This window comes from Eleginops maclovinus, chromosome 9 (assembly GCF_036324505.1).
Source record: "Eleginops maclovinus isolate JMC-PN-2008 ecotype Puerto Natales chromosome 9, JC_Emac_rtc_rv5, whole genome shotgun sequence".
Lineage (NCBI taxonomy): Eukaryota > Metazoa > Chordata > Actinopteri > Perciformes > Eleginopidae > Eleginops > Eleginops maclovinus.
The window spans coordinates 24,657,346-24,673,427 of NC_086357.1; the positions used below are offsets into that span (position 1 = coordinate 24,657,346).

The 16,082-nt window shown below is 41.0% G+C and overlaps 1 protein-coding gene and 1 long non-coding RNA gene across 4 annotated transcripts in view; one reads left to right on the forward strand and one right to left on the reverse strand.

The window, feature by feature from the left end:
- Positions 1 to 16,082, reverse strand: part of LOC134869681 (uncharacterized) — a 66,884-nt gene that overhangs the window by 4,018 nt on the left and 46,784 nt on the right. The window contains exon 2 of one of the 2 annotated variants that reach the window (XR_010166443.1): positions 7,551 to 7,758. This is a non-coding gene — a long non-coding RNA (uncharacterized LOC134869681). Of the gene's footprint in view, positions 1 to 7,225; positions 7,759 to 16,082 lie in introns of both variants that reach the window. The other variant, XR_010166444.1, reaches the window with a different exon arrangement.
- On the forward strand, positions 430 to 13,922 carry LOC134869680 (guanine nucleotide-binding protein subunit alpha-11-like). Of its 2 annotated transcripts, none has more exons than XM_063891531.1 (8): positions 430 to 712; positions 975 to 1,140; positions 3,784 to 3,968; positions 4,151 to 4,305; positions 5,822 to 5,950; positions 7,570 to 7,779; positions 9,385 to 9,538; positions 11,517 to 13,922. In XM_063891531.1, exons 2-7 carry the CDS (start codon positions 990 to 992, stop codon positions 9,500 to 9,502), a joined length of 948 nt encoding a protein of 315 aa, XP_063747601.1. In that variant the 5' UTR covers positions 430 to 712; positions 975 to 989; the 3' UTR covers positions 9,503 to 9,538; positions 11,517 to 13,922. The 2 variants fall into 2 exon arrangements, with proteins under 2 accessions (XP_063747601.1, XP_063747600.1); XM_063891530.1 differs by having other exon boundaries at positions 436 to 712; positions 7,650 to 7,779.

The window sequence follows — 16,082 nt, forward strand, 5'->3', positions numbered from 1 at the left end:
GCATTACATGATTACTACGCACTGTTTATTTGTATATAGTATTGGTATGTTCTATGGAAATCATCATATTCTACAAATTGATCAGTTGTATTGCATGTAAAATCATTCATGAATTTCAATCAGAATGTTTTATTTATCTAGTGGTATTTCGGTTTCGTGACATTTAAGGATAAGAACATTAAAATAAAGTAAGAACATCCAATAAAAGGATGAAATATATAATTACATAAACATAAGAAATTCAAGTAATATTAAATTATATATATGAATCTAAACTGTGCACTGTTCTACGATATAAAATGTGTAATATGAATGATAAGTTATATCCTCATGCTCTTATTTTCTAAGCAAACTCGCCTTACTTCCGGCGCTGCTGCGGTAGTTTGCCGCTCTCTAGCCGCGAGTGCATTCCTGCCGCAGAGCGTTTCCAGCGGAGCACGGAGCTGCACATTCCTCTGTAGGTGCGGTGTGGACTTTCCCGGGCTGGAAGTTGTTTCGAGTGGGCTGAAAGAGACTTTAAAACATTTGTTTTAAACTCCACATCAGTGCTCTAAACAATGACGCTGCCTGAGCGCTTCAGCGACAGTAGCTGCTAGTTGTTAGCCGCAGGTGGAGGTGGATCGGGAGGGACGCGGTGAGGGAAATGGAGCGCACCGAGAAATCAGAGACTGTACCTGCTCGTTTTCAGGGAGTGTGACGGACTGATTTGCAGGTAAAAGAAAGATGTTTTTTGAACTGTTATGCCTGTGACTTCCTCTTGACTTAGCACAAAGTTGATTAAGGTGTACTATATATGATGTCAACACACTGTATAAGTGTGAAAACACCTTTTCAACACCTGCAATAGTGTAGCGACACTTTTCAAGTGTACCTGTCTAAGTTTGACTCAAAGCAAGATTTCCGGGGGGGTGTGTTAGAATAAATCCGGACAGGTCGTAGCAGCTGATTATTCATTAACAGTGTTTTCCTCAAAGGGTTTTCTTTGGGCCATGGCGGGCTGCTGGCCGTGCTGCCCCCGCCTGTGTGTGTGCTGTCTGTCCGAGGAGCAGAAGACCAGCATCGAGGTGGACAAGGAGATAGCGAGGATCCTGAAGCAGCAGAAGAAGAAGGAGAGAAAGGAAATTAAAATCCTCCTGCTGGGTCAGTGCCATCTTTTTATTGCATTTACTGAGGTACTGTGCTTTCCGTTTTCTGCTACTTTATTCTTCACTACATTTGATAGACAATGTTTTACTTATATATAATACTTTTTGCTCCAAGACATTCAACTTGAAAATTGAAATTAATAATACAAATTTAAATGATAAATAATTGATCATAAATGCCAATTATTATCAGTTTAATATTGCATTTAAAACTATGTTAATAATATAATATAAATTGTATTTGTACAAGATGATAATATTTAAATAAAATAAAACCTGTTTGGAGCCATGATGAAATATGCAAGCTACCTGGCAGTATATAGTAATGAAAAAATACACATTTGACCAGCTCATTCATTCAATTAATACACAATAATAATTTGACTGATGTATGTTATAGTTATTGTTTTTTATTTTTTATAACTTTGATGCTTTTTGAATAATCTGTTGTCCATAATGAGCATTTTTACTTTTAGTGCTCGAAGCAGACTATGTTTTGATGCCTACTTTGACCTAAGTGACATTTTGAATGCAGGAATTTTACTTGTATCAAAGTATTCAAACACACTCCATTATTACTCCATTCACTTAAGTAAAATATCTCAGTACTTCTTGCACCTCTGGTTTAATACGAGATGAAAGAAATGATGGCAATTGTAAATTAATGAGCACAGACAGTTTAAAAGGACATGATAAAGGAACGCCCTTCTTGCACATTAACACTGCCCGTCCTGTTTGGTAGCCCCAGTGTCAAAACTATGTGAAGCATGTGTCACTGTGAGAGTATGCGAAGTATGGTTCAGATTGGGATCGGTTGTACCTGAAAGCCACAGAAACCTACGGGCCTGCAGCTCGTTGGAAGACTCTCTGATGTTTGATTTAATCTCTAAGACTGAAAATGAACTTTGAAGTGAACACGTCTTAGAGACAGACATCCGGTTCTGTCACCAATTCTGTTGTGACATACTGGTTTTCCATTAAGGGTACTTTTTTTATCACTTAACTGCAGAAGTAGCTGAGAAACAGCGCTGAAATGACTCAGAGTACTGTTGAAATTTAGCTTACTGATCCATTTACTGTTCTTTCAATTCATTTTACTCACAAAGTAAAACCATAGGACGAAAGGAGATATGTGAAAGGGAGACCTTGATAAGACATATGAAGCTTAACATTCGACACAAAAAAAAAGAGTATTTACAAAATATATTTACAAATCTAGAATTGGAGAGTTCATGTGTTGTACAGAAACATTTACAAGTTAAAAACACCAAAAACCTTCAACACTAAATAAAAAGGACAAGTATTTTCATCATTCTTCACTTTGGTTATGAAGATTTAATCAACACATACAAATTAGTAGAGTCACTTGAAGTCTCCAACAGCTGCTGCCTTAAGCTCTTTCCTAAAGAGTGGATTCATGATTTAATATCAGTCTGAACATTTAGTCCTCTACATTTGACTTGCCTGTGTTTTTGAGGCCCGACAGACTGTAAACACAGGACAAAAAGGAGCCCGTTTAAACTAGAGCAGGTTTAAAATGGTACAAACAGTCTTGCCGAACTAAGTCTGTCAATCCTCTTAACACTTACGTGTGTTTATTATTAAAAACAGATATTGATGTTGGCCATGAGGGATGTGCAAAATGTCACCATTGTCAGTAGGTGTGTATGTGTGTGTTAAAAGGTCAATGTGGTGTAGATTTGTATCTCCTATAGAACTGCGGGATGACTCCATAGTAGATTTCTTGCAGGGAGCATCAATATTATATGTTCGTTAGTGCCATTTTACTCTGTTTTCGGTCTGCACCAACTCGTAGCAGGCACATTTGGCTCTTGGTCTAATATATGCTCCACTTTGTTTACCAGCTAGTATTTAACTCTGTCTGCTGTTTGGTGCTGAGCAGGATGTGTACAGAGTGAGCTTTCATCATCGAACAAACACTAAACTTTAAAACCCAGACAATGAGCTGAAAGACGCTAAAACCTCCTGAGGTCTTGGTGAGTACATCACTGAGAGCAGCATCAAGCTAGTATCTCACAATATTTAACCTAAACCGGAGTAAAAAGTTCAGAAAGTCTTCGAACATTTCCTCATTCCTGTCTCAATAACCTCTTTAAAAACTCGTCTTCAAACTCACTAACAGTTTGGTTTTGTCTAACTTTTAAACATGAATTATCTGGTTTCGTATCCAGTAATATACATGCCTTATTATTGTTTCTATAGGGGAACGCCTATTAATAAATACTATAGTTATCAAATATTATGATTATTATGATTATTATTATATAGTACACAGTCGGGCCCTTCTAGATCCTGGTGTGAAGAAACCTTCTCAGCAAAGTTTCTGTTTGTCTTTCAGTAACTATTTTAAATCCCCCTTGACATTTAATCAGTCAAATTCCAAATCTTTTCACACCTACAACATTTCAGTTCACCTGACCTGCATGTGTTTGGACTGTGGGAGGACCCATAGAGACTCAGGTAGAGCATGAATACACAGAGGGATAATCCAACAGGGATGCGATGATGCTCCGTTGACAGATGTGTCCTTTATATAGTTGTTTTTGAGGCTGTATTTGGTGCAGAACCTGTGATTTTTAAAGCACTTAAGTAAATGAAGACATTATCAATTCCTCAGGGACTGGAGAAAGTGGAAAAACCACCTTCATCCGGCAGATGAGAATCATCCACGGACGAGGCTTCTCAGAGGAGGAGAGGAGGAGTTTTGCCAAATGCATCTTCCAGAACATCCTCACAGCCATGAAGGCTATGACAGGAGCCATGACCGTGCTCAAAATCCCCTACTTCATTCCAGAGAACGAGGTACAGCCGCAGATAAACAAACAGAGCTGTGCGGGCATCAGGGCAGGCAGTGAGATTGTGCCCACATTAAACAAGCCGCATCAAACACAGAAACACAGAAACACACACCCAGCATGCTGTAGTCTATAAATAAACAAGTCAGTTACAGATTAAGTGCTGACTGTCACAAACACTTTTTTCAGATTTACGGGAAGTGGCTGCAGGACATCAACACGGTGCAGATCAGCCATCTGGAGCGCGGCTACGTGGACGCGATCCGCCGCCTCTGGGCAGACTCGGGCGTGCGCGCGTGTTACAGCCGCCGCTGCGAGTACCAGCTCCTGGACTCCACAGAGTAGTGAGTATCTGTATGAGGGAATCAAGTGAGCAAACACAGAGCTGTGAAAGAAGATGTCACACTACATCAACCTGCAAAAGAAGGGGCCAGATGCAGCATCAAAATGTCAGGGGAGAAAACAAAAACTCACCTCTTCAATCTCTAAACAGTAATGAGATGGTATTATGTATATATTGGACATTTTTCACTCTTTACAAGAAAATAATCAACAGATGAATCCATAACATGATAAATAATTGGCTTGACAGAAGTTAAATACTATATCCAATGTAAAGTATGACTTTCTGTATCAGCTGATGACAACGTGCAGCACCTTCTTGTTGTATTGTTTGTTTATCCAACGTCTGACATTTGAACCAAAACTCACACGTGTGACTGAAAGGTTTTAAATGAACAGTCTCTGGCAGGCGGAGACGATCAACAGCACCAAAGTGGCCTCGGGCGATTTGCTCAATGTTCTTCATCCTGACATTGGTTGCTGCCAACCTTTAGAAAACACTATAATAGAAATCATTTATAGAGGACAGAAGCTACACATGCATACAGGAAGGTAAAGAGAGATCATTTTGTTTCAGAGTTCCCTGAACACAACATTAAAAACATACCAAGATCTCTCAGGGCAAAGTATGGCGAGAAGGCAGTTGGGACTACCATCTAGGTTTATAGTTTACAGCCTTAAATGTAACTTTTTGAGGACGTAACCGTATCATCTGGAGGAAGCTTAAGCAGGGCCTTTTCTACTTCAAAGTTTCCATTTTGTCAGTGTTATAAATTCTCAGTTGTAGTTTTCTTTTACTTATTTGATTTGATTAAGGAAAAAACTACTTTTTGTGACATTTCTTTGACAAAAGGGCTCATTTTTTCTCTATCTCCCTCTTTTGTTGTCTTTGTTTCAGCCCCACATCCTCAGTAGAGTTTTATCCTATGTGTTTTTGTACTGAGACCACTGGAGGGGGCTAGTTACCCCACAATGTACTTCATTCAGCCATTTTCCAGCCATGTTGAAACCGACAGTTGATCAAAGAGTGAATAAGGAATCACATCAAACTGTTCAGTAAGACAAATGAAACATGCGTCATCGTTTAAAGTACTTAGGAGAACCTGAATGTCACAAAGCAGTACATTAAATCAACATGAAAAGATGTGCGAGCCTCACGCTCAAAGTAAGTAACGTGTCCCAGAACAAAGGCTCGGCCTGCATCTGTTGTCTCTTTCTTATTGCAGCTCGGTCCTGGTGTTTACCCAGCAGCTCAATCATGGCGCTGTGAGCTTGATAAGAGACCAGCGATAGCTAATGACAGCTTGTATCAACACGAGCCATAAAGCCTTCATCTGTGCACACGGGGATATGGACTCGCTCCACTTCCTTCTTGTATTTTTAATCACTGGTTTTTTTAATCATCATCATCATATATCTTGTGTCCCTGCAGTTTGCTTTACATGTGGAGTAAACAGAGGCAATATGTTGTTACCGGAGGTCGGTCTTTAGCACCACTGTAAACTTTCTCTCCTTCAGCTACATGAATAACCTGGACCGCATCTCCGCCCCGGACTACATCCCCACAGAGCAGGACGTGCTGCGGGTTCGATTCCCCACCACGGGCATCCACGACTACTCCTTCACCATCAAGACCATCACACTAAGGTGACAGTCTTCAGATTACTGCTCTTAATTCCCTTACTTCTGTACTCTATGTTTTGAGTGCTTAAGTGCTTTCCTGGATAGAGCATTGGAAGCAGGACCTAACTAATCCTATCAAAGTTGCTCACTGCCACGTGAAAGAAAAATGGATTCAATACAGAGTAAATAATTACTGAAATCTCCTGGACCCATTGGACCGATAAAGGAGTTCTTGCTTTTGCCTTAAGCTGCTTCTCCAATCCGCTCAGTCCGGTCTCCACTCTGTCAAATGAACCAAGAGGAAAATAACTCTGGATTCATGGACATTTACTATTTTTTGTAAATGTCCCCAATGTGCAACAAATAAAGGATTTCTGATTGACAATGTTAAAACATAATGATTCAAGTGTCAGTCCGAAGCAGCTGATTTACTTTGATTTACTGAGGTCTCTTTCCCAATGTAAGTCAATGGTAAAATTAAAAAGATGATACCACAGGTTGGCCAATACTGAAATGTGTTTCGCTGCACTCGTCCTGCTGTCTTGGTTCATACTGAGAGGAATGGCTAAATGCCGTGCACTATGAGAACCCGGATAGGTGAATTATGACAGCTTGGGGCAGCAGTGGCTCAGTCAGTAGGGACTTGGTCTTGGGACCGAAGGGTCGCCGGTGCTTGTCCCGATCGGACCAAAAAATATGGAGTGAGCTGGTAGCTGGAGAGGTGCCAGTTCTCCTCCTAGGCCACTGCCGAAGTGCTCTTGAGCAAGGTACCTAACCTCTATCTGCTCCCTTGGCGCCGGGTACCTGGCTGCCTATCTGCTCTGCCACCTCTCCTTTGCATGTGGTTGTGTGTGCATGTATTTCCTCTGTGCATGTATATTAATTTGTGTCAACACAACAGAGTAGAGAAAGCAATTTCATAAAAGTATGTCTTCTTCTAAAAGATAGGAGTTGTAAGTGTGAAGCTCTAGACACTTCCAACCCTCAACGAACGTCATCTCGGCTACCGAAGAGCCGTGATTGGGGTTGATTTGCTAAACAAATACAAGTTACCCATGTGTTTTCTTATGACTGTGTAGTGATATCGTAATATAAGATACGATATCACTACACAGTTATTAAAAAGATCATTTCAAAAGGTTAATTGAGCAGTCGAAACCATTAACCATTACCCAAATCGATAATGTTTGTAGCTGGCTAGCGATATGAAACAGTGCTACCTAGTCGAAATTCAGACACAAATGTTCACCAAGGAAAATATCCAAAGTGAGACACAGCAAAAGAGAAACTTATACCCACACTATTCTCTGCATAGAGGAAAAACTCACTGTTGACTCACGCAGAAGCTTTGTCTGCCACAGGATCAGATTTCTGATGGAGATTAAAGTCTCTTCAGGGGAACGTTTATTTCTAACCCGTGTCGTTTCTTTCTGAAACCAGAGAGGGAACTGACTCCAGCTGAGCAGACAAGAGATCAAAGTTCTTCATGTGTTCCTAAATTAAATTACACCTGCTCTTAAATGACTAGGGATAACTATCAATTCAAACAAACTAAAGTAAAGAGAAGGTTTGTTTTGGCTCTGCGCTCCGGAACAGCTGACAGATAAATGAACGATGGTAATACCTATGTGTCATGCACACAGCTACGCCCAGCCTGCGAACGAGACAGCAGCAGCTCATAAAGCCACATCCAGCTTTCCTTTCTCTTCCTCCTCTCTGGCAGGATTGTGGATGTGGGCGGTCAGAAGTCGGAGCGCAGGAAGTGGATTCACTGTTTTGAAAACGTCACCTCGCTCATCTTCCTGGCGTCGCTCAGCGAGTACGACCAGGTCCTGGAGGAGAGAAAGACCATCGTAAGAGCACCGACACATCTAACCCGCACTGGAGAGTGGACAAAATAATAGAAACAGCCTAAACAGTCCAATACTGTATATTAGTGTAGATCTGAAACAATGAACAGAAAATGTGATTAATTTAAATCAAATAGTTAGTTCTATTTATTTATAAGCAACTGCTTTTGACCACTATTTGAATGTTGTTTATTTGATATTCTTGCTTTTCTATGTTTTATAACATTTAAAACTGAAAGTCTTTGGTTTTGGAAGTTATTCTAAGACGTAACTGGACATTTTCACTATTTTATGATGTTTTATAAATGCAGCTTTTATGGATTCACAAAAAAAAGTCACCTAATTATCGATGCATAAATACTCCTTAGTTGCAGACATTCATATGGATTATTATTACTGCCACATGAGCATACTAAACACCTTTACATTATGAAATGATATTAGTAAATGCCTTATATACAGCCTGGGATTTTCTTGAACATGTATCATATTTCATCAAATGATTGGATGTCTTCAAAAAGAACCAAACAATGAAACGAGAGGCTTCTTAATAAAAGGGAGTCAAAATTCATTTCACACTGAAAAGTATTTCTGCTTCTCCTCCGAAAAATGTCCCACTGCAGTCATTTCCTACATCCTCCAGCAGGTTTCACTCTTGCCCAACAAAACCTCCCCCCTCTCCCTCTCCCCTCACCCTCTGCCTTCGATCTCTCCCTCCCTCCCATCCTGTCTCTAAGCTGTTTATCTCTTCCAGCCACTTTTTCGTCTTCCAACATTCATTAACCTCCACAGAGGCCCGTGTGCTCCAGACCTCCCATAACCCCCCCCCCCTCCTCCTCTCCTCTCTTTAAAGGACTACTTTCCTCTAGGCTTCATCCTCAGACATCACAATCTGTCTTTCCATCCTTCGAAGTCAAAACCATCTCTCCAAAACTCCATGTTGTAGTTCATGTATCTACAACAACCAGCCTGCTATGGAGTTCTGCAGACATAAGTCTTAAAATCAAGATAAATTAGCATCTTAAAAACTTCAATGGGTTTAATTGAACGTGTTTTGGTAAGATGTCTGAAATAAGATCAAGCTTAACACAAAAAGAAGAGATTTTAATGTTTTGTTCTAAACAAAATACCTCTCTATTCCAAATGTGTGTCTTTTAAAATGACTGTTGCTAACAAGTGGCTAATGAGACTATAAAACATCATCAGGCCGACATTAGCCGCCTTTAGCTTAGCCGCGGCAACAAGAGGTAAAGACATTGCGGTTTATTTTGTTCAGGCAAGGCAAGTTCATTTATATAGCACCTTTCAACACAAGGCAATTCAAAGTGCGTTACATAAATGAAAGACATTAAGAGCATTTAGAAATAGTGCAGCAGAAACGTAAGCCCTTTAAGTCTGGCGTTAGCTTTTTACTGCGATTGCTTTTACGCTTTATAAATCATAAAAGTTTGGTTCAATTTTCTGCTGAACCAAAAGTTTGTCATAACCGGTGTTTTCCCCAGAGCTTATTCTCTTGGCATATTCAGTAGGGAACAAGTGCAATACTCACTAATAACATGTCATCCCTGCAGCCTCCAGTGTAAAATCTGACTCTGTTTCCGCCTTCAGAACCGAATGCACGAGAGTCTGGCTCTCTTCTACACCACCATCCACTCCCCTTGGTTCTTCAACACCTCCATCATCCTCTTCCTCAACAAGACTGACATCTTGGCTGACAAAATCATGACCTCTGACCTGCAGAAATATTTCCCCAGCTTCACAGGTAAACAGTAGATCTAACTTCATGCTTTTAGTAAACTTTGGGTTTTCCTCTGGCACCACCATGAGGTCAGCATTTGGATTTCTTTAGTAAAGAGTCGAAACTACTTTGAAATGGACTGCAATGGAATTTTGCTCAGGCATTCAGGCCCTCGTATGATGAATTGTAATCCAGCACCAAAACCCAATTTGAAATGGTCTTATAAATATAAAACTGTAAGCCCACGGACAACAGCTGAACATTATTTTTAGTGCTAATAAGCAAAGCCGTCTAGGGCTGTGGATTGGCAAAAGCTACTGAATGCACACCTGCCTGAAAAAAAAAGCTCTACCCTGTATGCAAGATGTCTGTAAGTGGAAGATCGTCTTACTTCATGCGTAGGATTGTGGACTGAATGATCACAATGGGGAAAGGCATGGCATGCTAGCTGTGTAAAGTCTTTTGAGCCAGATCCAGCATCCTCCGCACCCAGAGTCACAAAGTCAAACGTGGTCTGGAAAGTGTGGAATTCCCCAACTGGAAAATGTTTGCATTGCTAATAAAAAATAATCATTGAGGAAATATTTTATGAATTGGAGAGTGATTTCAGTCTCAGTGTGACTGAACCCTGCATCACTGGCACAGACTCAACAAACCAACAGTTAAATAAATATTCTTTAGCTAGCCTTATTCGTTACGCGCACACACACACACACACAAGTCTATTCCAGGTACTTAGTGTGCTTAATGATGTGGCTGCAGCCTGTAGCTCTGCTGGTGTGAAAAGCTGAACAGCGTTGCCCCCCCCCCATCTCTCTATTTCAGTTACCCATGGCAACAACCACAGACTGATATTGTGCTTCCTGCAAGCCCTGCACCTAACCCCCCCCCCCCGCTACCCTCCAGGTGTACAATTGTGATGGGTTTATGAGTACAAGGGGAAAATGTGTGACTGCAAGTGATTATTTAGTGTGTGTGTGTGTGTGTGTGTGTGTGTGTGTGTGTGTGTGTGTGTGTGTGTGTGTGTGTGTGTGTAATCTAACTGTGTTTTACCATGAGGATGAAATAAAAAACAATGACTCATACAGGGTCAGGCTCCTTGATTTCAATTTAACCGTAACAGCATCTCTGTGCAGCTCCTTCGTCTGGTCGCTGCTGATGCTGAGTTCCTGTTTGGCCTTTTTTATCGCTGCTGTAACCTCAAGCTCCTGTTGTTAGGAAGCCACGCTGTCCTGCACCACGTTAACACAGCGAGGGCGTCAGAGAATTGGACCAGCACTTAAATGATTTGTCAATGTTCACTGCTTATAGCTTTTTTAATGAAGCGTGGTTTCATTTAAAAAGGCCCTATTATGCTTTTTTGAACTGTCCATTTCCTGTAGTGTGTTATATAGGGTTTAGTGCATGTAAATGGTCTGGATATACTAAAATCTCAAAGTTCCCTCCAGAGGGAGTTTCTCTCCCACACTTCCCCCGCCTAAAACGCCTCAACTGGACTCCTTTGTTTACTTCCATGACGTAACGACATCACTATGTAACACTCGCACTTCTATTGGCTAGCGCTCCAACACATTGTACATGATAGGCTAAGTGCCGGGACATCAAGGGTTGCCCAATCAAAACAGAGCCGGCCAGCTACCCAATCAGAGCAGACTGGGCTCTGGTTTCAGACAGAGGGTGAAAAGAGGTGCTGCAGCACAGGCAGGATGAGAAGAATAAAGAGCTTTTCGAATATTAAAGCAAGGAGACATGTCCCAGTAGAGACACAAAATGCAAATATGAACCTGGAACGTAGCATAATAAGGCCCCTTTAAGATCCCCATTTGTTATGAGCACAGTAACAACTACTAGAAGTAAAATAGCACAAGTTATACAATGGTGCCAGTCAAATGCAGGATTAAGTAAACTATCACATTCCACGATATCAACTAAACTATCAAGCAATATTTGGTATTTTTCCACGACAACACAACTTCTTCTTCTTTCTCACGTCTCTTTCCAGGCAAGAGGCATGACCCCGATGATGCCAAGAACTACATCCGCAAGCTGTACGAGCAGCAGGCCATTAACCGGGACAACAGGGACCAGTGGAAGACTCTGTACCCACACTTCACCTGCGCCACCGACACCAACAACATCCGCAGGGTCTTCAGCGACATCAAGGACACGGTGCTGCTCAAATCTCTCCGGGACTACGGGGTCATCTGAACTCCTACACAGTGCTGGATGAACTGGAAGAAGAATCCCGCTGGTTCTTGATTCTCTCTGCACTCTTTTACCTTTACTGATAAACGCCAGATTTCTTTTTCTACTTTTTTTTTTTTTAAGTACACTGCCGTCCATTTTTCTGACCCCCTTCCCACAGGTTGTATTGAAGAATAACGATGGAGGACAACGTGACAAGTCCTTTCTCATCTTCACCAAAAGTCACAAACAAGTGACTTCTAATCAGGGAGTGTTGGAGTGTTTGGAACATGCAGTGACTCCATAATTGAAGCAGGAGCAGAGATGCAGTGAAGTGTTGTGCAGCCACTAACGGAGTAATAACTTTTCCAAGTGGAGATGGGTGGGCGGGGGGGGATGCTTGGGTACACCGCCCTGCCACTCACATTTTAAACACATCCAGGTTCAAACACATCCTGTAAACACAAACTGCTTCTATGAGTTGAAATGTATTGCATCTTTTATAACATACCACCTAAATCGGGGGATTTTCTCTCATTGATTACCGTCACCGCAGAGTCTTCGATTGTTTCACAAACACTCCGGACAGAGCGTCAAAATCCCTATTGATTACAGTTAATCTCACACTGGCAGTGCTCCTATCTGTTCGGTACCATCTCCCTCAATTATTATGAGCTGAAAGTTTATGTTACCACCTGGTGATTCCACAGTATGAAACAACACACCCACCCCCATTTATGTGACTCAAAATGCATCTGGATGCACGAGGACATCCTGGGATTACTGGCTTTGACATACTATGTATTGGGAAATAATTCATATTTTCTGGCCTACTTAAAAGTATGGTAGTATGGGTATCAGAAACCTGTTTTATATTAGGCTATGTAGGTATGACGTTCACTTGGTTGGGAGTGGTGAAACATACGTGCCATTGAATTTCAAAATAAAGGCGCAACCCTAAAGAACATTATAGGTACTTTATATGTTAGGTCCTGTATCATTGAATACATATGGTACTGTATATACATCCATAGCGATGGATTGTTACACTGATAAGAAAAACAACAAGAGAATCACAATAGATTGACACTCCAGACGCGTTTAAGACAAAAACACTGAGAGATGAATGGCTTGTTAACAGTCTCCAAAATGGTTATCATTGTTGTGTTAGAAGAAATACTCATGAGGGAGGAGAACAGTGTGGTTTAGGTTGGAAACACTGCAGTACTAACTATTCATTCTTAGAGTCTTTTAGGTCTCCACTTCAATTTGTGTTTTTGTTTACTCTCTCCGCCTTCCTAGCGTTTTTTCAGCAAAAAAAGTTTGGATTAAAAACACTGTTCATCCACTGCCAAGCCTTAAACAGCGGACTGTTAGCAATAGCTTGTGATTATGGGGGAACATTGAGCAGCTAGAGAGCAATTTATTCTCCTCTGGGTGTGGTGGAGAACAAATAGCAGAGCATACAATAGCATAAAAATAAATGCTAGTATCTGGATTTGAAAATGAGCCACTATTTGCACACCAGATGAAGTTCAATCTGGTCAAAGTCTCTGAAATGTGCCTGTACTTTTAAACATACAGCAATAAAGCCAACAGCAGATCCTGCACCTCTCAATGCAATAAATACACTATATTAAAATCAATAGCAGATATTTGGGCACAAATCAAGGTTAGAGGCTGACAGGTTGGAAAAGGTCACGAGGGGAAGGAACGGAGACCTGTTTTAAATGAACAGCTTTAATGGGCGAGCTTAAATCAGAGATGGTGGAAAGAAACAGCAGGCTGGATAGAGAATATTAATAAGAGGTGGCAGTGAGAAATATGTGCGTCGTATTTATACAACTGTGGAAAAGAAGAGATTTTTTTAACCTTGATTAGAGGTGAGAGCTCCACCAACACTGAGCATTAAGTAAAGAAGGACATTATTTAAATAACTGACCATGTGTTTGTGAAGTGGTTGTGGCTGCTCTTTTGTTAAGTGTATATAAAGTTTATACTGCTACAATGTTATTGTACATTTACCATTGGACTACTATTGATTGTTGTTTTTTCAAATACTGTTTACCCACAGCACACACTGTGATTGTGTAGTGAATTACTTTCAGCGTTGGGAGATGACCTGTCCTACGGTGACAGTGGATTTATTTTGTGTAGACTCGGGTGGAGGAAGTGGGCAAATACTTTTTTCTAGTTAATATTAAAAACAAACTTCGAACACACACCCCGCTGCTTGTTGTTGTTTGTCTTGCTTGGCAGATATGAAGCGACTGTGCCGGGTGTTTTCTCAGTCGTACCACAGGCTGCAATCACACACTTGCTGTGACTGGCCGTTTGCAAATTCTTTTAGACTTTTTGTCAGAAGGGTAAACACCTCGATACGAACATCTTATTTTCATATAGGAACAACACAAGGGTGTTAAATGTCTCGCACCAACCTCAAAATGCCAAAATACAAATAAATGCACAAACCTAAAGTGAAATATCAAGGGCTTTTCTAGAGAAGTGTAGTAAGAGGGCGCTAAGGTCACTTAGGGCCCAAATTAGGCCGACGGGGGAAAAAATAGTGTCTTCAAGTCTGAAAGCTGCTGAGTCATATATTGCACCTCAAACAACAAATAAATTCAGAGTTCCGGTTTCTTTTCTTCCTCTACAGAAAATAAGAGAGTAAAACAAACTCATTCAGAAATCTCAGTTTTAGTGTCGGCCTGCTGCCTGCCGCGCGCCCACCGGCAGACCCACCGGACATCCATCCCCTATTTATTCTCCGTAAAAACAAAGCTGTCTCTGCCATCTGACGCTCTATTTGACACCATCTTCATATTATTGGAGTATTTATACCGTTTTTGGCGAACAGAAATATTGTTTTCTGGCATCACTTTGAAACTTTACGGGGAAAAATCTGCATTTTGGTTTGAGGACGCACGCCGACAGTGGTTTAGACCAAACCCTGAAACATCACATTATATATAGACAAATTATACATTTTACCATAATCTTTTTGAGTTAGTACAGGCAAAAAGTTACGTAAAAAACAGACATGAGAGTACGAGGACATGCTAATACAACCTCAGCAAAGATTGAACAAATATTGGACTAATAAGACCAATAGACAGAAGTCAAAGCAAAATGAATAGAAGCCTTTTTGCAATCCAAATGATAAGTCAACAGTCCTGATCCACCAAAAACAGGAACACACCTGACAGAACGTTCAAAGTCCACATCCCATACTGTGTTGTACTTTGCAAAGGTTTGTAGTAATTACTGTATTACTCCCCACAGCTACTGACAGAAAAGCAAACAAACATCTGAAACATACTGCCAGAGGTAAATCATAAATAATGCATCTATACGTTTATATTTTACACTTGATGGCAGTTCAGGCTATAGTCAGATGATATAAAAGTACGTAGCTGTTATCTAATCTCCATCCTGCTGGCAGTGGCAACATAGGTCCTCATTAAAGAGCAACAAATGGGTTCTCCAAACAACCTTTAGTCACGGTTTCCGATCGAGCGGGAATCCACTGACAGCAAAAGTACCCGAAGCTAACACGTGTTTACACAAAAATGATTATACAGATATCGAGATAGTGAAACATGTCCCTGAATTTCCCTGTATTACACACAAATGAACCCCCACACACACACTGTGGCGTGTACTGGCTGTCAGAGCCCCACACCATGAGAGTGTGAGAGTGTGATTTTGTGGCCCCGGTGGCTGTCAGTCACGTTGACATTCTCAAGTGTGTGTTGGAGAGTGGTGATGAGGGGTCTGTGGGAACATGTGTGAAAAACGTTTGTCAGGATGTCCGCAGTGGTGTGTACAGACCTGCATCCATCGACATTTTAAGAAGGATAAAAAAACATGTAACAATAAACAATAATAACAAAACATGTGCCAGAAGTTAAGGTTCACATAAAAACAAAACACAGGCAACGAAGATTCCCAAAAGGAACAAACCAAAGAACCTAACTTCACACCACACACATCTCAAGGAGACACAAGACCAATTTAAAAAGATGGTTCTTCAGTTGTTTTTTAAAAGCTCTACAGCGGCTGCAGACCGAATGTCTGTAGGGAGAGAGTCCCATGGTGTTGGAGCCACTACTTCAAAGTCACGGTCACCTTTAGTTTTCAACCGAGAGCGAGGGACAGCCAGCATGTCCTGGTTTGGAAGACGGAAGTGACCTACTGGCGATATAGGGATGGAGGTCACATAAGAACTCAAGTGAAAGTGATAACAAGCTATTCTTAACTGGATGGGAAGCCAATCTGCAAATCTTAAAATGGGTGGTATGCGAGTCTTCCTGCTGACCTGGTTAACAGCCTTTCAGCTGCATTCTGTATGGATTTACACATTCACCGACTGCATTGCAACACT